Raw genomic sequence first — 26,624 nt, forward strand, 5'->3', positions numbered from 1 at the left:
TGACAGGCTCCATAAGGTATTGCTATACAGAATATATCACAGTATGTGAAAACAGCACCATCACAAGGTTGGTATCAGAATATGTTGAGTAGTGCGGTTAAGCAGCACATTCGTGTCACCCAGTGGTAAAATGGAATAACAGAAACTCTGTACATGTTACACCACAATGGAGAACCTCAATCATACATACTGTTGCCTTCAGGGAAAGCATCTATCCAACTAAAACAAACACATGCACAGACAGCCACCCACCATGGAGATTGTACACAGAGAAATGGTGATCTTTATTCTCAAGTAACATATCCACATTTACAGTGTAAATGGAAGGACAAAGTTGTTAGTTATAAAAAACGAATGTGTTAATATTACATTTTGTCAAATAACATTAGCGTTTGTATTTTGTTTTTACTGATTTGATAGTAATAGAGCATGTTTGAAAAATATACATCTTACTTGTGCATGCCTAGGAACGTAATGGAATGTGGACACCAATTGTCTATCCTTAATAGTACAAGAGGCATGTATGCACGTCATGGTTACCTGCGAGAATACCTGCCCCATCACGCAATTCTAATGTAGCTCACCCCCTTTCCGAAACACATACACACAATAGTTTCATTGCAGAAGCATGTGCATTGGCACTGCTTGCTGATAATATTCACTACCCAATAATCGTTTGACGTGAGATGAACCTGGTTACTCCATTACAGCCCACTTCTTGATGCTCCTAAAAAACTGCCCCACACTCCACGGGCCTCTTTTAACAGAACAATGCACTTCCTTAGTAACTAGCTCCCACTATTTAATTTCACTCAGTGTGCCACTTGCATTTATGTATTCTGAGTGTGGGGCTAGCATTCAGTTATTTGTTTTAGTAGCTTTAAAACGGTCCAGATCTCAAAGAAGGCCTAAGGAACTGACTGCCTGGTACTCATCAACATTCCATCGCCCAGATTCTTTGAAGCATGAAGGTGGCCCTTACCTCGATGTGTTTGTGATAGTTCAAAGAAAGACCGAAGAAGGCGCCTGGTATGCTCCATCAATCCTGGGAAGGAAGAGAAGAGATTAGAGATACAGGGTTTACAAGGAGGAGAGGAAGAGAAAAGACAGACAAATGGTGAGCGGAACCAAGAGTTAGTAACTGTTGGACCTGCATGGTTATCCCCAAACTTTTTGCCTTCTTCCTCCTAATTTTCTGACCCTCTTTTTGTTTACTTTAGGACTCTGAACACTATAACATTGCTAATCAGTGCTACAATTTGGGCATACTTCTCAGATAGCCACAACACAGGAAACACAAGGAGATGATGGACGGAGCACAGAAACCTCACCCCCAGTCACAGATTTGCGTTGAATCCATCATCGTTCTTTATCTCACTTCACCACCCCAGTTCAGACCCAGCCAGAAGCAAAATCAGTCTTGACCCTGTTCCTCATGGGAACAGTCCAGCCCGAACTGCCAAGCCAGGTCTTCCCTGGACTGGGAACAAGTATCCTGGAACCGGTTTCACGGTAACACTCCTCATTAGCCAGGCTAGCTTGAATCCAGTGGCAAAGTGAGCAAGGGACCCACGTCTGGGCATACCCTGCCAACTTAGGGCAAGCAAATCAAACTTTTCAGACACTCATCCCCCCAGTCACAGATTTGGGTTGAATCCATCATCGTTGTTTAGCTCAATTCACCACCCAGTTCTCCATGCCACTGCAGTCAGGCTATCCAGGCTGATGAGGGGTGAAACCCTGAAACCGGTCCTAGGATGCTTGTTTCCAGTTACGTTACATGAGGACACACTTTCATTTTTAGGCACGGGGAGATTAAGTGATTTGCCCAGAATCACAGGAGTTTTTAGCGTCGTTACCGAGACTCGAACCCAGATCCCCAGGTCCGAGGTCGAGCGCCCTAGCCGTTAGGCCGACTCCTCTCCCCTTGCCTGGCAATTTCGGGCTAGACTGTTCCGATTGGGTGCAGGGTCAAGACCGATTAGCATATGGCTGGGTTCAAACTGGAATGGCATGGAGAGCAAATAAACAATTGATTTAGGCCCATATCTCTATACTGAATTGAATGTATGAATTTGTTCTGCATTCTGTCCATCAATTGTTCTTTTTGCATTCGTCAACCCGAGTGGGACTGATATGCCCAGACGAGGGTCCCGTGCTCCAAATGCCACTGGAGTCAAGCTATCCTGGCTAATAAGGGGTGGAACCCTGAAACCGGTCCTAGGATGCCGGTTTCCAGTCCAGGGAGGACCTGGCCTGGCAGTTTGGGCTGGACTGTTCCCATTGAGCGCAGGGTCAAGACTGATTTGCATATGGCTGGGTTCAAACTGGAATGGCATGGAGAGCAAAAAAACTATGGATTTAGGCCCAGACCTCTGTACTCGGGCGAATGTATGGCATTGTTCTGCATTCTGTCCATCAGTTGTTCTTTTTGCAAAACACAGGAAAAGCAGGGTGTGACAAGAGAAGGATCTGCATACTGATAGTCTTCCTAGGCTGGGAGAGAACGAGAGGAGGTGCACTTACATTTGTATAGGCTTTGTCCAGCCCTCAAACAAAATGCTTGTTTACCCCAACTGATAATTGGAGCTAGGGCTGGGGTTGAAAGGGGGTGTTGTGCACTTATAAGGTGTCTTTTGAAGTCACTTACCTCCGCATCAAATACATTTTTAGTAAAAGTACAGGGGCTCTCATTCCATGTTTTTAGACACTGCATGGGACTTGTAATTAGATGCTGCTGGCTCCATATGCTGCACACTGCTAGGGACTGTTGTGCTGCCAGGAGGGACCATCATTTGGACTGCTTGCTTTGCTGTGTTTGCCTGCTGCCTGCTGATTGCTGTGGAGCAGGAGGGACTTCCACTTTGCACTGCCTCATGGGCTGGCCTGCTGCATGTTTCCAAACTTTGTGCCCCCAGTGTTCACAAGGGAGTTTTGGTTTGCCCCTCCCTATTTCCGAGGAGCACCTAAGGATTGCCCTTGTCTTCTTGTTTTACAAGCCCCACAGCCATTCCTAACAATAGCCTGTGGACTGCTCTCCTTTCCTGGCAACCAGAGCGTGTGAGGCGCACCTGGTGAAAGTCTAAAGTGCGGGAAATTTATTTTAAAAAGCGCCGCACGGTGAGCGCTTTGTCTACCTCATTCCGGCATGATTTCGAAGCTTGCACTCCCTGGTGCCCCCGAGGCTTCGGTGTAAGCGCGTTCAGAGTTAAAGGACAGTAGGCGTTCTAGGACACCAGCGTCCACTTTTGTTGTTCTGCTTGCAAGTTTCCATCTCCTATTTCCGGGGTCACTGGTAGCTAGTGCTTGGAACCCCTGTGATTTTCCAGGTGTTGATCCAGATGGGGATTGTTGAGTTAGATGGCAATGCCCGTGACTGACTCTTAACTCCCTAAAGGAGCGCACCAGCTTTTTGAGGAAGATGGGCATGGGCGCTCCTGAAGATCTCTGTGCAATTGGGTTTCTCTCTGTGGTGGAGCACAAACTTAGCCTTAAAGTTATTAGGCGAGGATCCAGGCGGTGCCGACTTCACTGTACTGAGCCACTCGCAGTTAGAGGGTGCACGTTTACCATGAAGCCCGCACTATTACTGTAATGCACGTAGTTGCAGCGTCGATGGTCCTGCAGACTACGATTTTGGCCTAATTACAGTATTTAACTGTTAGTATGAGGGCAGGTGTTTCCTCATCTGTACCAGCCTAAGGTGATTTATATGTTTGTCATAAGAGGCTACGTTTCATGCCCTGATGATTTTCAAGGTATAAAGTTTGGATCCTTGCACTGTCAGGATAACAAGTACTAATCCGGGATTGTATAGTATGTACAGCAATTATGACTCGAATTTTCCTTCTAAATAATCTGCTGCATTTCATGCCCTGATGTAAAATGTATGTCGTTTCTATTCTTGCGCTGACTGTATAACGAGTACTATCACAGGATATCATAATATAGTCTGCATTTATGATTCATGTTGTTTTGGTCTATGGTTTATGTACGATATATTTTATATAACATTGTGTGGTGTTGCTTTTGTGGTGTATTTATTGTGTCACTGGTGTGAGCGTGCTGCGCAAACACTTTACACATTGCCTCTGGGATAAGCCGGACTGCTCTGGTCAAGCTACCAAGGGTGTGAGCAGGGGTTATTTTAGGTGTATAGTGCCCTTACCCTGACTAGAGTGGTGGGTTCTGCCTGGCTTAGGTGCATACTCTAGTCAACCAGAAACTCAATTTCTAACAGTAACCAATAGAAGAAAGTAACAGCATAGCTGTAAACAAAGACTACACAGAACCATTGTAAAAAAAGAGGCTTAAAGATTGTAAAACTCATTATGATCCCCACCCAATGCCAGGAGAACACCCCTCCCTTATCAAGTCGCCACCAGAAGAGATCAGGAAAAACATAATGGGTGAGGGAAAGCGTCCAGCACACAAGAGCAGGCACCTGGTCTGCGAACTGTACCTCCCGAGTTAAGCCTAGCTCCAGAACCACTGCTGGTATTGGCAAGAAGTGGGAGATGTTCATAAAATACAGACCCAACTCCCACCCAACACCCATCGCTAAATGTAAAGATATGCTAAAAGAGACCCAAACGCAGAAGGTTAGCGAAATACATTGGTATTAAAGTGCTATATAAATAGCATCTGTTGTCGTAGTATTGCAGTGGGTGGCAGATACTCTAAAGGTACCTTTGTAAAGCTCCGCAGTCCGTTCCAGTTCTTCCAACCGCTTCACCAGCCCATCTGAAGAAACAAAGACCCAAAGATAAAGTCTCAAAACACTGTGGCTCAAAGGAAGAGACTGTACCTATGGCATGAGTTCCACCATGGTTATGATACAACAATTGATCTGAGACAGGGAGAAACAGAAAGACAGGCACTGGAATGTTGAAAGAGAAGATCTACACCAGCCAGTGTTGGGCCTCTGCCCCTGACTGTCAGGAGGCCCCAACATTCTAAAGTTATTAAACTGTAAAAGATGTTCGAAAAAGTAACACTCCTCTGACAATCAACCGTAGAACAGCACTGTCACTTCTCTTTAGAACCACTTCCACTTAATCATGTGTATCCTTCTTACTCAATGCTCTGGCACTGCCATTTAAAAACACAAAAGCAGGCCTTTCATCTAACACAAGTATCACTCTCTTTCTCAACTGCTTTTTCTCTAAAACCTTAGGACAGTTGGTGTTCAACCTGTTTATTGAATATCTCTCTAAGCACAGCTTACAGACACCATTCAATCACTCAATCGCCAGAAACCCTGGAGAGCTATTCAATTCAAGGGTGTGTGCATGATGCTTTTGGTCTATTAACGCCATTGCAGCTAGATTCTTTATGCTTAATGTTTTTTTAATTTTTCTCGCCTCCCACTCCACCCACCAAATCACTCTCTAATAATCTAGTCATTCGCTAAGTGGATTATTGTAATAAATGCGCTAAATGGATTATTGTAATAAATGCACTAAGTGGATTATTGTAATAACCTGCTTACAAAATCCCCCAAAGAACGAACTACCACTAAATTTGAAACATTAGAGTTTGATCTATTAGTAATATCACGATAATTTGGGGTCTATTTCTACATTTCTTACAGATTCACTTTTAAATACTCTCCGAATGAATCTGTTCTCTGCTAACCATTATTTCACCTGTTCTCTAAGAATTTCTGCTCCACCTCAATTCTAGTTGTGTTCAACTTTTAGATTTTCTGATCTGGAGCAATGTACAAGTGGAGTTCAGGGCTACTCTCTACACCCTCTACCCCATCCACCTAAAGGCACCAAGCAGACTCAAATTTCCTCTCCTAACTCTTAAAACTCAACGGTGCCGATACAGCCCACCTACATATCATAAGATCCTCATAAAACATTCTAAATTGGTGTATTTTTCCCATATGCCATACACCCAATCCACCTCCACCGATGCTAAGCAATTACTATTGTTTGCCTATATTCACAGGAGAACTCCATCTTCCTCAATGTACCAAGACATCTTGTTAGATAAAGCATTTTGGTTACAATGGGTCAAAACCAAATGTAAACATATGAAAAAAGAAACAGAAAGTAGCATGTGTCTAAACTTTACCATTGCAGAGGATGGCCCGGCTCAGTCCTAGTGCATCCGCTGTTCCAGAGCTCACATTCTCCACCAATCTGTGTTTCACCTTCTTCAGCACTAAAAACAATAACAGCCAGAAGTTATAGTTATAAACCTAGAGTTGTGTAGTAGGTGTCAAGGCGTGGGCAGTGCCTCAACTTGCAATAAAGAAATCCAATACTGAAGAGATCATAGTGTCCAGGAACAAAGCAATCCAACACATTCTGAGCAACAAAACATCCAGACCTTTATGCGAGGTCGGACTCAAAGCAAAGCTAAGTCTAGGGATGATAGCATGCTTTATTTTCCTTTAAGGCAGTGGTTCCCAAACTAGGCACCATGGCTCCCTGGGGAGCTGTCAAACCTAGCCAGGGGAGCCACGCACCAAGCACTTTAATGTTGATGGGGTTGTTGGCTTCAGTTGAACTAATTAGACTTAAAAGCAATATGTCAATGATTTGTAAGTGACATGCCTAATTCTGTAAACGTGGTGCTTAATTGATTGCATGTCGGGGGACATTACCTCCATATTTCACTGGATCCCCCACATTCCAACGCTCCCAAAGTTAGCGGAGGATGCACAATTAATTTTGTTACTCGTTGATAGTTTTGTTTTTTCCAAATGGACTTTTCCCCAATGTAAGTTATCAGAAAAGTACAGTTTTCCTTTCTATTAAACACACTAAGTATTATTAAGTATTGACATTTGTACTTGAATCATAGGTAATTCCAGTACACATTTCTTTCAGTACACATACATTTCTAGACAGGCCTGCTCTCCCCTTGAGCACCGGGAAGTAAAACACGACATACTGCAGAATGCCAACATTTGGAAGCAAGAAAGGAGGGACGTTTAAAAAAAGACAATCTGAGGAATTTGTTTTACTTGCATTGATTTGGAGGCAATTTTAGGGAGGAGGCTGCAAGGATAAAGATGTATGTGGTTTACAAAATCGTGAGTCACCATGCTGAGACAGGTGTGCAGGCACGAATGACATGGGTAGAAATGGAAGTGCATGCAAATATTCTTCAAGCGCAGAAACACTTTGGCAATGGGGCCTACGTGCATAGGGTGCTTTATAGCAGTGTACGTGGGATACAAAAGTTAGAGGGTACTATAAACAACCTGGTCATGGAACCTCTCACCACCTTGTTACAAGCATCTAATGTACACTTTCACATGCACGCCGACGACACCCAACTATATCTCAAATTACAATCCCCCAAAGACATCAAACTTCTGAACTCAACGCTGAGAAACACCTAATCATGGCTTGCCAATACCCGAACGATGGTACCGTATGGCCCGATACTCCCTCTACTGGGCACCCCGACAGCAACCGGGGCGCTGACGACTGTAAAGCTAGACAGCTGGACCACTGCGGGGGTGGAAACACTGGCAGGCCTATACTCCGATGGCGCTCTCCTCCTCTTCGCAACCCTTGCAGATGATACATCTCTCCCAACTGGACAGTTCCTATTGCACGCGTCCCTCGTCCGCACGCTGACTGCCGCCTGGGGTGACATGTCCGAAGAGCTGCCATGCACCATTTCATACAATACCTTCACGTTATGAACAATGGCTCCCACATAATACACTGGCTAGCGCAGGCTTTCCTCCTTCACACTCAACCCACCACCGTGCAGCTGAGAGAGAAATGGGTGACAGACCGAGGGAGGGATTGGACAGACAAGGAGTGGGCAATGGTACTGGTTGGACCGGTTAATATCCCGCGTAATCCTCGGTTCAAAATCATACAACTCTACATACTACACCGCGCATACCTCACCCCGGACAAAATAAACAGATATTTTTCGGTCACAGACACCGCCTGCAGACGCTGCTCCTTGGTGGGAGCGGACCTCCTTCATATGCTCTGGCTATGCCCTGACCTCCAGCAATATTGGGATGAGGTGACTGCGCTACTCACGCATTGCACTAGCGAACATGTGCCGAGGACTTGGGAGGCCTGCATACTGGGACTGTACAAACTCACAAAGCTGAACAAGGTACAGGCCCTATACTGGGATCTCGGACTGATCACGGCCAAGCGGCTGCTTACCAAGCGGTGGAAAGCCGACACCTCCACACATACGACATTGGAGCTTATCCCTCACAAACTGGGCGCGAGCAGAAAGCACAGTCCTACGGCGAGAAGAGACAGCAGGACTTAGGAAATCCCAAATTGCACAACAATGGGATGACATCCTCCAATCCTTCCAACAGAAATGCTTGGAACAGGGGATCACGTAAAGAGATCCGCGCCTTGCCCCATGCCCCTCCCAGCAGTGGACACTATGAGATGCGCCTGCACCCAACAGCCCTCCCTACTCATATAGTTTTCTCCCCCCCTACGCCCGCACACCATTGCCGTATTGCACATACCACACTGATCGCTGCCTGTGCTGAACCCACGTCCCGATAAGCACATGATACATATCCGATTGTTTAGCAATGACGTATTCATCGCCCCTCCCCTGCCCACACCCCCACACATCCAACTCTTATTATGCGCCCTGACCGAGGGCTACCTCAAGAACCATGCTCTAATGCCGCCCTCGTGGTGGTAACTCCCCCCCTATCTTATTGGTATACACACAAACCGCAAAACGTAATCTCCTACCCGCCCATTAGACCACTGCTGACACAATGACACCGCACTTCTTTCCTTAAGCTCATGGATTTATCTACCCACGCTCCCCCTCCCTTTGACGCATACTCCCCATGTTATCGTTCTGATGTTTTATTGATGCACTGGTCCCATTTCCCTTTTGACCAGGCTCTTTGAAGTTAGTTCCTGAATAGATTGCACCATGGGGCTTCTGAGAGTAACAGCCATGGCCGAGGTGATCCCGACTGAACACCACTGTCCACATCGGCTTCTCCTATTAGGGACAATACGCTGTATAGACACTCGCTCATCGACACACTTGCGATGTCGCACAGCCTTATCTTAAGACACCACTGCCCCGCGCCCACTTAGAAGGCGGAACTCGCCGACACATTTCCCCATGGCACTCATTGGTGGGAACGGGCCACTATCCATCTGGCGACATTGATGAGTACCACCGTAGCTCTGTAACTAAGGATTTACAAGAACAAAAAAAAAAAAACCTGCAGACCAATACATCTATATCACTAAATGTTTTGCTGAAAGAGAAGTGCTGCAATAGAACAACTTACGCCGCCGAACCTCAGGGATGTCGGCCTTAAGGCTGTGTTCATCTGATAATGTTTATAATGTTATTGACTTACGCGGCTGGCCCTGAAGGGTTGTAAGCTGGAAGCTGTGTACCATGCACTTTAAGTAATAAAGATCTTAAAAAAAAAAAAAATCATGGCTTGCCGATAATCACCTCAAACTCAATGCTCTGAAAACTGAGTTCCTTCTGATCGCACCTCCCGCGAAAATCTCCACCACTCACAGTTGGCTTAAGCACCTAACTGCACTCAATGTCCAACCTACCATCGTGGACTCAGCGAAATCTTTAGGCAGAACACTTGACGCCAATCTCAACATGCAGCAGCATATCAGCAAGGCAACTAAGGGAGCTAATTTCCAAATCAATACCTTGAGGAAACTTAAACCCTTCCTCCCAGCCAAGGACTTCCAAACTGCAGTACAAGCCTTAGTCATTCCTCGCTTAGACTACGGTAGCGTCGCCCTCTGCGGACTCCGCCTATCTACAACTGCACCCCTGAGAGCCTCTTTGAACGCTGCAGCGAGACTCATCACTGGATCAAAAAAACACTCGCATATTTCTCCTGACCTAAAATCCTTGAACTGGCTGCCTTTTGAAGCCAGAATACATCTGAAAATTGCCTGCATGACACACAGGGCTGTACACCACAACTCACCCGGCTACCTCACTCAGAAGCTGACAATATCTGGTGGCTCAAGAACCACTAGAAGTACAAAGAATCTTCTTCTGAAACCTCGTAGATTCTGGAAGGAAAAAACATATACACGCTCCTTTACAGGAATGGCACCCAGGATCTGGAATTCACTCCCTCCAGAAATCAGGCTAATCTCCTCCACTACATTTTTTAAGAAAGAAGTAAAAGCTATCCTCATGGCTAAATTCACCTGAACTTTTACTTTGGAACTATTTGAGACTCTGCACCTATTTGTACTATTCTTTTATCTGACTGTCTATTTGTATTATTGATTCAGAAAAGGGGGTGGTGATGAACAGAGTGTCTGAATTAAGCAGACCACTCTTACCCAGTCCAAAGATCAGGGCTTGATCCATCACCGTTATTTATCTCACTGCCCCATCCCAGCTCAGAACCTGGCTATATGCAAATTAGTCTGTCCCTGGCCCAGTGCATCATGGGAACAGGGCAGACCAAACTACCAAGCCAATTCTTCACCAGAAAGGAGACAAGCTACCGGGGACCGGTTTCTGGCATTTCAGCCTCTTCGGCCCGGCTTGCTTGAATCCTGATGGAGCAGTGAGAAAGGGACTCATGTCTGAGTATACCCTGCCACACCTATAGTGGCCAAAAACGATTCAGAAAAGGGGGTGGTGATTAACAGAGTGTCTGAATTAAGCAGACCACTCTTACCCAGTCCAAAGATCAGGGCATGATCCATCACCGTTATTTATCTCACTGCCCCATCCCAGCTCAGAACCTGGCTATATGCAAATTAGTCTGTCCCTGGCCCAGTGCATCATGGGAACAGGGCAGACCAAACTACCAAGCCAATTCTTCACCAGAAAGGAGACAAGCTACCGGGGACCGGTTTCTGGCATTTCAGCCTCTTCGGCCCGGCTTGCTTGAATCCTGATGGAGCAGTGAGAAAGGGACTCATGTCTGAGTATACCCTGCCACAGCCAGGTTCTGAAACTGGGATGGTGCAATGAGCTAAAAAACGGTGTTGGATCTAGCCCTGATCTCTTGACTGGGTGAGAGTACTCTGCTTAATTCAGAGACTCTGTCCATCACCACCCCTTGTTGTAAATAATTTTGTCCACCCTAAGCGTGGAAGGGTATACTCAGATGTGAGTCCCTTGCTCATTGCACCATCAGGATTCAAGCAAGCCGGGCCGAAGACGGCTGTAATGCCAGAAACCGGTCCCCGGAAGCTTGTTTCCTTCCCAGTGTAAGAATTGGCTTTTGTAGTCTGGTCTGCCCTGTTCCCATGATGCACTGGGCCAGGGACAGACTAATTTGCATACAGCCAGGTTCTGAAACTGGGATGGTGCAATGAGCTAAAAAACGGTGTTGGATCTAGCCCTGATCTCTTGACTGGGTGAGAGTACTCTGCTTAATTCAGAGACTCTGTCCATCACCACCCCTTGTTGTAAATAATTTTGTCCACCCTAAGCGTGGAAGGGTATACTCAGATGTGAGTCCCTTGCTCATTGCACCATCAGGATTCAAGCAAGCCGGCCGAAGACGGCTGTAATGCCAGAAACCGGTCCCTGGAAGCTTGTTTCCTTCCCAGTGTAAGAATTGGCTTTTGTCGTCTGGTCTGCCCTGTTCCCATGATGCACTGGGCCAGGGACAGACTAATTTGCATACAGCCAGGTTCTGAAACTGGGATGGTGCAATGAGCTAAAAAACGGTGTTGGATCTAGCCCTGATCTCTTGACTGGGTGAGAGTACTCTGCTTAATTCAGAGACTCTGTCCATCACCACCCCTTGTTGTAAATAATATTTGTATTATTGGTTTAGCTGATTGACTATGCTCCCTCATGTACCTACCCTATTTTGCTACTCATTTATTACCCCCAACTATTCTTTGCTCAAAAGTCTGTTAATCACTCTCTTGTTTTCTTTCCCCTTGTTTTTGTAAAGCGCTCTGATATCTGCAAAGATCTTGTTCGCGCTATATAAAACTTTCAAAATAAATAAAAATAAATAAAATGTCTTTCAGTACACATACATTTCCAGACAGGCCTGCTCTCCCCTTGAGCACCGGGAAGTAAAACACAACATACTGCATAATGCCAACATTTGGAAGCAAGAAAGGAGGGAAGTTTAAAAAAAGACAATCTGAGGAATTTGTTTTACATGCATTGATTTGGAGGCAATTTTAGGGAGGAGACTGCAAGGATAAAGATTTATGTGGTTTACAAAATCGTGAGTCACCCTGCTGAGACAGGTGTGCAGGCACGAATGACATGGGTAGAAATGGAAGTGCATACAAATATTCTTCAAGCGCAGAAACACTTTCGCAATGGGGCCTACGTGCATAGGGTGCTATATAGCAGTGTACGTGGGATACAAAAGTTAGAGAGGGTACTATAAACAAGCATTGGCATAGCCAATAGGTCTCGCCTTTGGGACTTTATAAGTATTTAGCTATGCAGCACAATATCCTTGGTGCAACAACATCAACTGGTGCATGGCTAGACACGTAGAAGGTCCCAAAGGCGGTAGAGAGAGATGTAGAGAGAGAGAGAGATAGAGAGAGAGGGGTAGAGAGGTAGAAAGAGGTAGAAAGAGGTAGAGAGAGAGAGAGAGAGAGAGAGAGAGAGAGAGAGAGAGAGAGAGAGAGAGAGAGAGAGAGAGAGAGAGAGAGAGAGAGAGAGAGAGAGAGAGAGAGAGAGAGAGAAAGGTAGAGAGAGAGATATTGAAAGGTAGAGAGCGATGTTGAGAGGTAGAGAGGTAGACATAGAGGTAGAGAGAGAGGTAGGTAGAGAGGTAGGTAGAGAGAGAGGGGTAGAGAGGTAGAAAGAGGTAGAGAGAGAGAGAGAGCGAGAGAAAGGTAGAGAGAGAGATGTTGAAAGATAGAGAGCGATGTTGAGAGGTAGAGAGGTAGACAGAGAGGTAGAAAGAGAGGTAGGTAGAAAGGTAGAGAGAGAGGTAGATAGAGAGAGGTAGGGAGAGAGAGAGAGAGAGGTAGAGAGGTAGAAACATGTTTATGTTCAAATCTGTTTTGCTCTGCGTAGAAAAGAAACAAAAGACGAATTACGTTTTTTCAGCATGATCCAGACAAAACAATGACGTGACAGATAATTGACATCCACCTATTGTGAAGCTGATTACACATAGTTCACAAAATACCATGATAAAATAATTAATACTTGCAAACTTATAAAATGGCTCGAAGATGTTGAGTCACAAGTAGGCCTCCCAGTTTTTACTGGTTTCTTTCAAAGAAATACAGACGGAAAACAATGTGCTTCCCAACTCCAGGGACCCCTGTGGCGGCTAACAATAATAATAATGCAGAAATTGGGTTATTTTTCTTTCCTTTTCCCCAGGGACTGTGAATGTATTAAATGCCACCTACTAAATCGTGACAAGAGACTTTAGGAGTAAGCTGTGAAACCTTGTGGGGACGAGTAATGAAAACAGTTAAAAAAACGAACCAGAATAATACAAAAACAGGTCTTCTTTTGAGTGACTGCCAAGGTAATATATATACAGATTGAAAGTACAGAGAGATAAACAGGAGCCAGATTTACTTATAATACTGTTCATGTGCCTATCATTTGCATTACAATGCTTATGTTTACAAGAGTGTATTTTATTTATATACAGCTGCTAAAACCCTACCTGCAACCGACTATAAGCGCACATTTGTCAGTATTAAACGTGGATATATGCTAGCTGCAACAGTTTTCAAACATCACAAAATACACATAAATACCATATACTCAAAGGCAATGGGTTTTATGGACAGGGACCACTTGCGCTCTACATAAGTTTCTGACAACTTGTTAGGTTGGAGACCACGTTTACCATTGGTGCCACAGGAAAAGGGAAACCCTCTGAACCCTTTACCAGGTATTGAAAACAACACCTAGACTATATACAACACAAATTCCTGTGCACACAATACATAGATTCAATCGTATTTTGAACAGTTATCCAATAGGTTTAGATTTAGAAAATGATATTTCGCTTCTTCTGTTTGAGCAATTGTTGTTCTTTATTGCCCAAAAAAAACCTTTACGCCAGCCGACACGTGTTTCGTCAGAGTACAGAATTGCTCTGACTCTTCAGGGCTTTCTCGAGATGATGGCGTTTGTTGTGAATCCACTTGACCGGTGATAATTCCAACCCGGTAAGGGTATCCTGCGCATTCAATTGATATGGTTTAATTCGTCTTGATTCAGTGATTATAAACGGTGCTGCACAGTCGGTGAAAGTGTTAACTGCAAACTTAAATTTTCGTATCTCGATAAAAGTCCGTATGTCCCTGGACCTTCTTATGCGCCCCGCCGCAAATCCGGCGTTCTACCTTCACCAGTTTCGACGAGGTATGCGGGTTGGAATTATCACCGGTCAAGTGGATTCACAACAAACGCCATCATCTCGAGAAAGCCCTGAAGAGTCAGAGCAATTCTGTACTCTGACGAAACACGTGTCGGCTGGCGTAAAGGTTTTTTTTGGGCAATAAAGAACAACAATTGCTCAAACAGAAGAAGCAAAATATCATTTTCTAAATCTAAACCTATTGGATAACTGTTCAAAATACGATTGAATCTATGTATTGTGTGCACAGGAATTTGTGTTACACATAAATACCAATTAGATGAAAAAAAAAAATGCCTCAAAACAGACAGAAATGTTAAACAAATACTGGTAAGGAATACAGAGAAAGAGGACGTACATGAACGGACTCCGTGCAGTTGCCATCGTTGTACTGCGTGTTATTTATTTTAAAGAAGGGAATGGCTAATAAAAGGTATCAATTAAAAACAATTATGAAATCGGAGGCTCTTCAAAACAGTACAGGAATTGCCACACATCATTGTAAGAAATGGCAGCTTGCATTTTCGTTGAACTAAAATGCACAGAAATAAGAGTTAGTGGGAATTTTCACAAACGTGCTGCAAGGATAGTGCTGGCCCCGGAGTGTGGCGTGCTTGCGTGCACGCGCAGAGCACAGACCAAAGGACTGCGCTTGAAGATGGCCTCGAGGCGCTGGCAGCAGGGAGGCAACATTTTTCCAGGTGCTGAGCGTGAATATGTGCTAGACTACTAAGTGCGTTCTATACTTAATACGCACTTCTCTCGGCGCTAAACACATTAGATTTCCTTTGAAGGTGGGCTCTAAATAATATTCAGCGCTGACAAAGTAAATTGTCTTTATTAACAATGCGCACGTGCACAGTCGAAAGCAAAGTCGCTAGTTTCGCTCATATGAACTGACGTGACCGCATCTGTGAAAATTCCTCTCACGGAGCAAGTACTGCAGAGGCAGCTGAATTTACTGCTTCTTCGCACACAGGGTGGGTATGGAATGTGCAACAAACTTGGAGCACAGTCATTAGTGGGTGACGATACACGCATGCGCACGCACAAAATGATTGGTGGCTTGCAAAGGGAGAGATCATGAGTGCAGAAGCAAAGAGCAGTCGAGTTAAAACTGTATAACTGTACAGTGCACGTCTCAATAGTATGACGTTCTCCCATGCACTGTTTATGGATCTGTAGATCTCGGACACAGACTTCTGTGGAAAAAGTGACACGGTTGCGCGGCCCGCACTGGAAGAAAATGAAAGTAAGCGGCCGGCCGCGCGGCTGCGAAAGTTATCGCGGGGAGGGGGAAAAATGTGACACGCCCAGTGGCCATTAAAGTGAAAGTGGTCAGATGGCACCAGGAGCAGCAGCCAGCGGGAGGAGCTCGGCGTGCTCTGTGGAAAGGGGGGGGGGGAGCATTTGAAAGGCATGATCCAGTCATGTGTAGAATGCAGAAAGCCATATGGCGGCTGTGCTCGTGGCCGCAAGCGCTAGGTCAACAGAAGTCTGGGGTAGCACTTTTAAAAGCGCACTACAAAATGTCTCGCAGAGCAGCGCATGCGCTGACTCAACGAGACCTAAAAAGGCATGGGCAAAGTAGTTTAACTAGGAATATTTTAATAGAGGCGCCGCCTTAGTAATACGAAACACCCTGCGTATAGGATTATCTCACCGTGTTCCTGTCCTTCGTGCAGATCCTACCTTCTAGTTCCTCTCCCCGCCCGCTTAGTAAGCTAGAACACCAACTGCCTTAACCACGAGTATGCGTGGTTAAGGCAAGCGTCGTTTAGCTTGCGGTGAAACAGAACGCGTGTTTGAAGCCGCGTTGTAAGGTCAGTTTCCCAAACGGGGGGTATGGGGATAAATGATGTGCAAATGTTTTGTGTTAGACAGGATTGTTCTGTATAAATGAAATGAAGAAGCTTGAATACTGCAGTTCTCAAAACCCTAGCTCTGAAACTCAATGATGCAGGTCATCCTAGCTCTGTAAATTTACCTTCAGGGGTGGGTTACCATTTCGCTCTCAGGTCTCCCAACTCACATTTATAGATGATTCTGTTGCCCTGGGATAGGTCTATCAACAGGCTGGCATAAGATTATTAAACAAGGATTCAGCAATCAGACGTCCATCGAGGGATTTTGGCACACTACAGGCCTCTACATAACTCCTAGGGTTCAGTCAGTTCACCCTCCACTAAAGCTGTGCAGCAAAATAAGAAAATAAGGCACTAAGAGGCCCCCCTCCTAATGAAAACAAGCATTGAAAATGCAATAGGTCTCGCCTTTGATTAAGTTAAAGCCATTTGTTTTGCTAATGGTATTGTATAGCAAAGCAAATGGCTATAACTTAATGAAAGGCGAGACCTACTGCATTTTTAATGCTTGTTTTAAATGGTGATCACGCATGAGAAAAAGTAGAAGAGAATAAGTTAAGCCCTTGATACTACTGTAATTACATAGACACCAGTTAGAAGCATCTCTTCTCCATTTATGTGAATTATCCAGAATAGAGAATGTATTAATATGTGATAATATGCAAGCGCATCTCAATTCCAGCGAGAAATGAATGCTCAAGTACCTCTGACCGCCCTGAACAATGAGTTAGCGCAGATAAATGACCTACTTATCCAGCTTACAGGCAGCACCATTGAGCAGGTCACACTGCTATAAAAAATATGTCCCAGCACAGTTATTGCATGCAGTGTTGGCAGTGGCAATAAAACTTGCCATATATTTGTGTATGATGATTCCCATAGGTGAAGCACAAGGAACACTGGACTGCCCCAAAGCATCCCTGTTTGAGCCACGTCTGCCTCCTGCTTGGCAGTAATGTCACAATGACAAACATGCCAATTTGCAGTGATGCCTCCGTATGTCACACGAGATTGGCATGTTTCACAAGAGTGCCTGTTGAAGAGTTTATCTCACACAAATAATGACCGGTGATGACCAGCTCTGATCTGCAGTCATTTTAGAATGTATAGCCTCCCAGAAGCATGAGAGGCTTGCAGCATTATTTAGAATATGGCGAGAGGTCCGCCGGCCTGTCTGCCATGTTTAGAGATCCTCCTAACTTGGCACGGAAGAGAGAGCCGGAACGCTAACAGAACTCTGCATAAGCTTAGCCATAATGGACACACTCCCAACCACATCCATCCCCCCGCAACACCCCAGCAGTTTGATGACACCGATCGACCCCTGCTCTCCACGGAAAGAGAGCTAGACAGCCGTGTATCATAAGAAACCGGAACACAACCGAATCCCATGAAAAGCGGCCGTATCCCCATGTGCGACAAGAGGTTGCAGACCTACTGTGCTATAGCAGTGCCTAGAAGACCAGGGCCCGACTTTGTCAAACGTTCTGTCTTCCACCAGAAGCGGATAGCCTCCATCCATATCCTCTCAAACGCTCTATGCCAATGCAACCACAAGTAGGAAGATCACTGTGCCATTTAAACCAGGACAACCACCTTATGCCACGAGAGACTTGCAGACAACATGGGCTACAGTGACCCCACTAGAAGTTGGCTATCTCTGTGCGCCACAAGAGAGGATGCCAGAAACATAAGTCCCTTCAAAGGATGCAAAAGCAGTGAGCATCTTTTCTTAAAGACAACCAGTACGAACAACCCTTCACCCCTTCACATATGTTAAGGAAAGTAACGGTTGCTCACCTTGGGTTAGTCCCTGCAACCCCCAAGCCTGTAGCACTTCCAGCAGTGCCTCTTCACGAACTTCAGACATTTTCGCTGTCACCGCAGTTAGAATACACGCGCTAAAACCATAGATCGAACTAAACCATTCCGGGCAGTGTGTGACTGTGACGTACTACCTCTGTCAACAGGTTCCAGCATAAAGGACACCTCTGTCTACGGCGACAAGGCGGCCATCTTGGAATATGTCTTTAGTAACTATTGACTATGGAAATAGTGTGAGAATGCAAATATCTTTCAGATAGTATTGTTGGCAGGTCAGTGCGCACACCGACGCAGGGACAGGATGTGCCTAGAAGATACTTTAGTCCTACGTGCTTCCATGCTCCGTATATATATATATATATATATATATATATATATATATTCACAGAAAAAACCATAGGTTATAGACCATATATAGTTAGGAATTAGCATTTACAAAACCTTGAAAATTCACTGAAAAAACCACAGGTTATAGACCATATATAGTTAGGAATTAGCATTTAGAAAACCTTATTTTACTCACACAAAACCATTGAAATTCCATATATAGTTAGTTGCACTAACTATATATCGTGCACCCGCAATCCACTGCTGATGATGTCACATATTACATCATTCATGACATGGTCAGTGACATCACTGATGACATCACTGATGACATCTCAAATGACATCACTGATGACATCACTGATAACAACATCCAGTGATTTTTTGTTTCTATAAAGTTTAAATATGTCTTACATATTGAAGAATGAGTGGATGTGTAAGTGTCTGGACGAAGGATTTAGTAGGTGCATGACTGACTGTATGAGTGAGTGATTAAATGTGTCTCACTGAGTGCATGGGTTAGTGACTAAACTGTCTTAATTTGTGCATCATTATGTCTGTTGTTCTGTAAACTGCTGCATGTGTTGATCAGTAGCTATATGAGTAACTATATGGGTTATTGATTGATTGCCCAAGTATTTGTATGGGAGACTGAGTGTGTGTGTGGCTAGCTGGGAGGTGTGTGACTCTGTGCAGATCAATCTGTACTTGTATAAATGATTGTATAAGAAGGTAAGTATGTGTTAGTATATGTTTGAAAATGTAAGGTGCTCTATGTTTAACTGTATAGACAAGAAAATGGAAGTGTCATTGATTCTTTACAGGACTGACTAGGTGTGTGAGTAACTCCATGGATGAGTGGCAGACTGTGAGTGTCTGTATAGGTGTATGAGTGCATATGATAGTGTTGTAAAGATGAGTGATTGTATGTATGAATGATTGTATGGGTGAATGAGTGAAGGTGTGTGTAGACGTAGCAATCAGTGAGTGCGTATGTAGTAACTAGTATTGGTGTGTCAATGGTTTCAAAAATTATACTCTCTTTTTAACACTGGGTGAAACAGAGGTTATATTAAAATGTGAGGAGATGCATTGTATTGTCACATGAATGATATCATCAGTGATGTGGTCATTGATGTCAAATGAGATGTCATCAGTGATGTCATCAGTGATGTCATTTGAGATGTCATCAGTGATGTCATCAGTGATGTCACTGACCATGTCATGAATGATGTAATATGTGACATCATCAGCAGTGGATTGCGGGTGCACGATATATAGTTAGTGCAACTAACTATATATGGAATTTCAATGGTTTTGTGTGAGTAAAATAAGGTTTTCTAAATGCTAATTCCTAACTATATATGGTCTATAACCTGTGTTTTTTTCAGTGAATTTTCAAGGTTTTGTAAATGCTAATTCCTAACTATATATGGTCTATAACCTATGGTTTTTCTGTGAATTTCATTGGTTTTTTAACAGCTAATATCTGTAGCTGTAAAATGTATTCTTCTTTAAATCCAAAAATATATTTTATATGTTTATGAATAATTTTTTTTTTTAATATTTTTTTTTCTTCGTTCCCGCTTCGCGAATCGGGAAGCTTCCCGTTAGCTGACCTTGATGCCGCGAAATAGACCGCGAGCCGGTAAACGTTTCTTTACCGCAAGTGCCGCGTTAGAAAACAACATCGTGACGCCTCCCGTCCGCATGACGTTTCACGTTGTCGCGTGATACGTCATATGACGTGCTACGTTAGCGAACTGGTACGCGAAGCGAGTCGCAAAGCGCAGGTTTCTGGAAGCAAACCGGGAGGCCCTGCAAAGCGCTTAACGTAAACACAGCAAGTCATGTGACTTGGTAATAACACTTTTCATTGGTTCATTTCATTTTTGGTTTCCTAATGATGTAAGACTAGGTCATATAATCTAAAATGAACACTTTTGATTGGTTGAGAACTCTTGTTTTTCCCAAATGATGAAAATCCCTCCTTCTTTCCTCACTCTGACTTTCATCATTGTGAGAGAAAGACCCTTTGTGATCACTGAGCAATGGCTTCTTTAGTAGCTTCAGCTGGTGCTTCCCCACCACCTCCACCACATCCAAGGAAGAGTGGACCACCTGCTCAAGTTATAATTCAACAAGAAGAAGAAGAAGAGGAACAGGACGACGAGCACGAAGAGAGGCAGTTTTTGCCTGAGCAGCCCAGGACGTCTCACCGGAAAGAAAACTTCATTTGGCAATTTTTTAAAATTCCCAAAGGTCAGAAAAAAGTAAATGCAAGATACGTAACTTGCCTTATATGTCAAGATAGACTGTCCAGAGGAACCGAGAAAAAATACAGTTTCGGAAACTACACAATGCATCGCCATATGACTAGGTGGCATCCTAACAACTACAGTGCTGCACAGTTTCGGAACGACCTAGATAATCTCCCTATTATGGCCAGAAGATCTGTTGTACCGGAAGTAACGGGACCAGAGGGCAGGGAGATGGTGCCAAATATACAAATGAAATTTGGTGAAGTAAAACACACCTGCGTATTTTGCGATGGATTCATTTCCTACGGAGAAAAAAGCATCACTCTGATCAACAGAGCTATTGACTATCATATGCAAGTTTGTACGAAACGCCCAAAATAATAAATACTTCTTTTTTTGTTTTGTTGCTCCTGTTGAGCCCTTTACAATGAATCGTTTTCATTGCCCCCTCCAAGAAAAACCCAAAAAAATATAAAACTTCAGAAAAATTCAAAAAAAGTAAAAAAATGTTCCGAAAAATAATAAAAAAAATATAAAACAACAAAAACAATAAAAAAAAAAGTTATTTTCAGAACTACCTCCCCGTTATTAAAAAATTGGTACAATATTTGGAACTGTGCCAACCTCTATTTCTCTTAGTTCGCTTCCCAGTTCGCTCGCCGGTACGCAAACTAGAAGCGAACCAAAAACAGTAAGTATAAGGGAAGGAAACAGACACTTATGTTAAAAGAAAGACAGCTATAGGGGAGTAAACTAGAGATACTATTACCCGTAATCCACTGCTGATGATGTCACATATTACATCATTCATGACATGCTCAGTGACATCATCAGCAGAGGATTGCGGGTTTTTTGGCAACGTGCCTTATCCACGGTTTAATAACGCTGCCTTTTGCTTTATATAAGTTTTCAAATTGTATGAAATATATACCAATAGGTCGTTATGAACCTTTAGGTAGTGCTTTTCTTCATGAGGTCTGGTCGCTTCCATACACATATAGATGTTTCAAAGATGATCAAGAAGTTTATCTAAATGGAGAGGAATGCACTGAGACGCCAGATCATTCACTAATGTGTAGGCACATACAGTTACACGGTTCATGCAACAAACACCGACCAAATATGGCTTGCGTGTTGCAAGGCACGCCAGTTCCTGCTATCATCCCCACGTTCAAGTTGTTGGAAAATGGTAGTTATTTGATGCTCAATAATGAAGATTGTTCTGAGTTAATTGAAAAGGGTCTGCACCTCTGTACGGGTGTTCGCTATGTGAAGCACGAAAGTTTCACGGGCCGAACTCAAGGCCACCTCTCTCTGAGACAAAAGAGCTATTATTCTTGCCATGCCGTTGAAATCTGTCCCAAGGTTGGTATTTGTGGCCAGATTGAAAACTCCCTATGTTCATGTGTGGGAGGAAATAGAACATTTCTGCAGCAAATAACCCGTTCACTTACTGTTACGATAAAAGGAATACTTTTAATTCAGATTTGCCTTTCAATTTCAGCAAGATGGTTCCGACTATCTTTAACGCATCCTCCACAAAGACCCTGGCGCACTTTTTTAAAGTTGTTACCAGTGGTCTCGTGACTTCATTTGAGAAAATCTTTGGAGTCATCCCTGCTTCCTTTCATTCCATTTTCTCCACTCCGGTTCGTGGATTGGCATTTTTACTTGCATTACCAGCGGACGCTCTTGTGCTTTTTTACATTTTTAAATATGGATGTCCCTCCTATGCAACCTCCCACCCTGCAGCTGCTGACACTGTTCCGCAATCGCATGCTAGAATATTATGGCACAATGCCGTTGGCGATATTAAGCACGGCATATGGATTATCTTTTCGATTCTCCTACTTCACCTGTGTCCAGCCTGTATTTCACTGCCTGACCTGTGATTTCGATTGGGCCATTGATTTGTGTCTCTGCGGACCGGTTTCTCCTGACGTCGACTTTAATCAGCTGATGACTCCTATCATTACTCACGAGTTGGTTTGTCCTGGCGAAAGGATTATGGCTGTGGCATTGATGCATGGACTACTTGGTCCCTGGAATTTACTGGCGGCAGCACAGTCTTTCTTGGAACAGAGCTTTCTTGAAAACCCACCGAGCTGTCCTCTGATGGTGATAGAGGATCCGGTGCTGGGAGAGCACGTATGTTCTTTTCCGCTTTTAAATTGGATGGCTGAACTGTTTTCGGATGAAGACGGTGACTTCCTATTGGAGGCTATTGCAGCTTATTTTGCATACACAGTTATGTCATAGACCTTTTTCATGTTTGATATGCTGAGTACTAGCATTTCATTGACAATTCATTGACTTATTTGTCAAGTTTTTATTATTTACCTTGCCTATTGGCTTAAGACTCGATAAAGTACTTGGCTGTTTTATTTTTCTTTAGCATTAAATTTTCCTAGTTTTTATTGCTTTACCTTGCGGACCGTCCACATATAAACTTGCAATCTGCTCTCATGAGATGGCACTTCTATTATCTTATTCAGTTCGTTTCCGGATCATGGGGAGGTGTCATCTAGGTCCTGGATATCTTTACACCGTGTTAAGTTAGCATGGGCTCATTACCGGTTTAAACGCCATTTTTCCTTTTTTGCAACTTCTGCACACGACACTTAGTTGTTGCTTTAGCTTTCCACCTAGTAGTTCATCGTGGTTTACATGAGAATAATATGTTATTGCTCTACTATCTGCTTTGCTTGTTAAACTATATCTGTACAGCGAGTGCTAAAGTTTCAAGAACAACACGATACAGAATTGTTATGAGGTCTGATCTCCACGACTTCATACTCATAACATAAGTGCAACTTCTGCCAATTCTGGGCATGAGGCGAGTTTTATATTGCTTTGCCGAACACACATACACAACAGTTGATGCGGTTCACATGAAGAGAGAGCTGGTGTATGCTGATGTGATTCCTTCAAATCTAAGACACTAAAGTATGGGCACGCCCTAAACCAACACAAAGAGACCTTCTTAGCAAATAATATAATATGTGTATTAGGGAGGGTGAGATATAAGCAGCCGCGGGCCGTGGAGGGAGTTACGGTGAGGCAGGGAGGCGGGGAGGGGGAGAAGCAGGGTGGAGCCCTCTCTACCTTGCCCCTCCCCCTCCCCGCCTCCCTGCCCCACCGTAACTCCCTCCACGGCCCGCGGCTGCTTATAAGTGTTGCTAACTCTTATTCATTTACAGCATGTTAACATACTGTCACCATTCGCTTTTTATGTACTAGTAACTATGCTGGTAATTTTGCTACTGATAATATGTGTACTTCTATTATCTAAGATACTACGCCTGAGAAGACGGCATTAGTAAATAAACATTTCAAATACACATGTGTTCTTCTTAACTCCATGTTCTGGTTTCTAAGAAATATATAACGACCGACTGTTCATGAGTTCCACGTATCCTGAGGTACTATAAGTTCATATTCTGGATTGTCTAAACATTGAGAGTTTGTTATATCCAATGTGACACTGTACCTAGCTTGCTAAGGAGTTTTTGATTACTAACGTGAGTTTTGGGACACCCTAATTCGCCGAGGTTCCAATCCTCTGTCCACAGTTCTGTGTGAGAACAGAAACCCTGCGACAGGGGCACCCCCGACCCTTGCTGGAGCTTCATCACACTTGCGATACAACTCCAGCAATGCGCCACCTTTACGGCACAGATACATCACGCATCTGTGCTGTTTTTGCCCCATGATGCGCCGCATTGTAAATGCAGCACACCATAGGTGACGGAACAGCGGCACAGAATGACTAACACATCCCTGGTGATGCGCCAGTCATCATAAATGTATCCCTATGCTTCTTATCTTGTTAGAGATGAACCGCCATATGTATCATCAAAGTTTTTTGCATTTCCTAAATAGCGAACTTTAAGGAATAAATAGCGATTCTTTACCATTCCTAGTTTGCGATTAGCTATTTGCTAATTACAAATTACCCATTCATTTCCTTCATTTCCATAGGGCGGTTGGACTCACTTTTAGCTCGAACGGCTGAATGGATTTCCACGAAACTTGGCAAAATTGTAGGGACTGGTAGCCCGATGTGCCTTTGCTATGTCTCAAGATATATGCTCCAGTGGTTTTTACGAAAATTAACTTTGAAAAATATATATTGGGCTACATTGGCCTATATATATGTTGGAGCCCAAATGTAGCCCAATGTAGCCCAATGAAGCCCAATGTAGCCCAATGTAGCCCAAAGATGGCCGCCAGACACACAAAAAAACAAATGTAGCCCAAATATCAGCCAGATGTAGCCCAACTATAGCCCAGTGACAAAATGACCAATCAGCTTCGCAAACCTCCGTTACGCGAAGCGGAGCGCTGTTACAGATATATATCTTTTTTTGAACGTTAATTTCTCAAAATCCACTGGAGCACATATATTGAGACCTAGCAAAGGCACATCGGGCTACCAGTCCCTAATATTTTGCCAAGTTTCGTGCAAATCCATTCAGCCGTTCGATTATTATTATTATTATTATTTTTTGCCCCGCGGGGCCCTTTTAAAACCTCCACATCAAACCTAGGGGGTCAGCGAGGATCTACTATGCCCCCTTATAGTTATTTCCCCCTTTGTTTTGACCTCCTCTTGTCTCTCGATCCTACCGAGAGACAAGATGGCGGCCGCTACGGACTTTTTGGAATGTTGACAGACGCCGGAGAACCAATCAGCTTCGCTTCACAAAGCTCCGTTGCGCGTAAAGTACGCGAACCGGAGCGCTGCCTGGTCCGCTGTTACAGATATATATCTTTTTTTAAACGTTAATTTCTCAAAATCCACTGGAGCACATATATTGAGACCTACAAAAGGCACATCGGGCTACCAGTCCCTACAATTTTGCCAAGTTTCGTGCAAATCCATTCAGCCGTTCGGGCTAAAAGTGAGGCCAACCGCCCTATGGAAAACTCAATGTTAAAAACACGTTTTGGGACCCCCCTTTTGTCTCGGCCCCCCCTTGACGAACCCCCCCCAAATTTTCAAGGGCTGCTCAGAAACAAAATGTGCCATTTTCCTGAAACTTTCAGCCAATTCCGTCCACAAACGCCAAAGTTATTAGACATAGAATTTTCAAAAAACCCATAGAGAAAAAATCCTAACTATATATACCTACTGGCGACCGCCAGTAGGTAATATATATATATATATATATATTCAAGACAAAACGATCCTTCCATGCATGAGAGCGCTCCGCAGTGTGTGCTCGGCCCAAGGGCTGGATCAAAGCCCCAATTCAATTTTAGAGTACAAGAAAGGCGGCACAACCGGATACTTATTAGAAGTTATTTATTACACCAACACTCCACCTGGCGGGTCTGTGGGAACTCAGGGGCCTGCCCCAGCACCAGCACAGCTCGAACCCACCTCTTTTATGGCTTCGCACCCTGGTAAGCACCCTGGAAATGAAATAGGTCAGTTGACGCATGATTCCACACCAGTCCATGCACATCCCTGCCCTGTACCGTATCCTAACCACACATACAGCGCACTCTACTCCTGCACCCCAGAAATCCTCAGCCAGGCCAGGACTGCAGGTGTAGTCTTAATATCAGCACTACATCAACCGTGCAAGGGCAACCAGTCAACATGTCACATGCACAACCTAGTGCTTAATTTGTGCCGGTGCTTTCCGGATTCTTAGCACCGGCACTTAATTATCGGGGCCGGGTGTACACGGATTGCTGCACGTCATTGTTTTTTATTTTTGATATAGTTTATTACCTCACTACTGGACTTGGCAGTAGCAAAGAATATTATGCAACCACTTCTCGTCCGCAGTACTGTCTGCGCGTCCATCTCCCGAATCGCTCAGTCTCACTCCTAACGAAGCTGTGGTGAGCCTGGCCTGCCCTGGCGGAGCCAAAAAGAGAATCTTGTGGATTGCCTGGAGGCCGCAGCTCTGAGTTAAACTTTAGTTACAGTGTAGCCGGCCCAGTAGGCGGGGCACTGATTTTGGGCTGTATTTTGTTATTGTGGCGGCTGGGGCTGTGCGGCGGCAGGCAGCGTGCGCAGAT

The 26,624-nt window shown here is 44.2% G+C and overlaps 1 protein-coding gene across 2 annotated transcripts in view; it reads right to left on the minus strand.

Annotated features, from left to right (window-relative positions):
• The window catches only part of LOC144772859 (PRKCA-binding protein-like), a 126,650-nt gene that overhangs the window by 35,225 nt on the left and 64,801 nt on the right, over positions 1–26,624 (minus strand). For both annotated transcript variants that reach the window (XM_078657496.1, XM_078657497.1), the window contains 3 exons: positions 6,085–6,174; positions 4,690–4,743; positions 983–1,045 (listed from right to left, as the gene is read on the minus strand). In XM_078657496.1, the coding sequence (XP_078513622.1) occupies positions 983–1,045; positions 4,690–4,743; positions 6,085–6,174 (207 nt within the window). The remainder of the gene's footprint in view (positions 1–982; positions 1,046–4,689; positions 4,744–6,084; positions 6,175–26,624) is intronic.

The sequence above is a fragment of the Lissotriton helveticus genome, chromosome 8 (assembly GCF_964261635.1).
Source record: "Lissotriton helveticus chromosome 8, aLisHel1.1, whole genome shotgun sequence".
Lineage (NCBI taxonomy): Eukaryota > Metazoa > Chordata > Amphibia > Caudata > Salamandridae > Lissotriton > Lissotriton helveticus.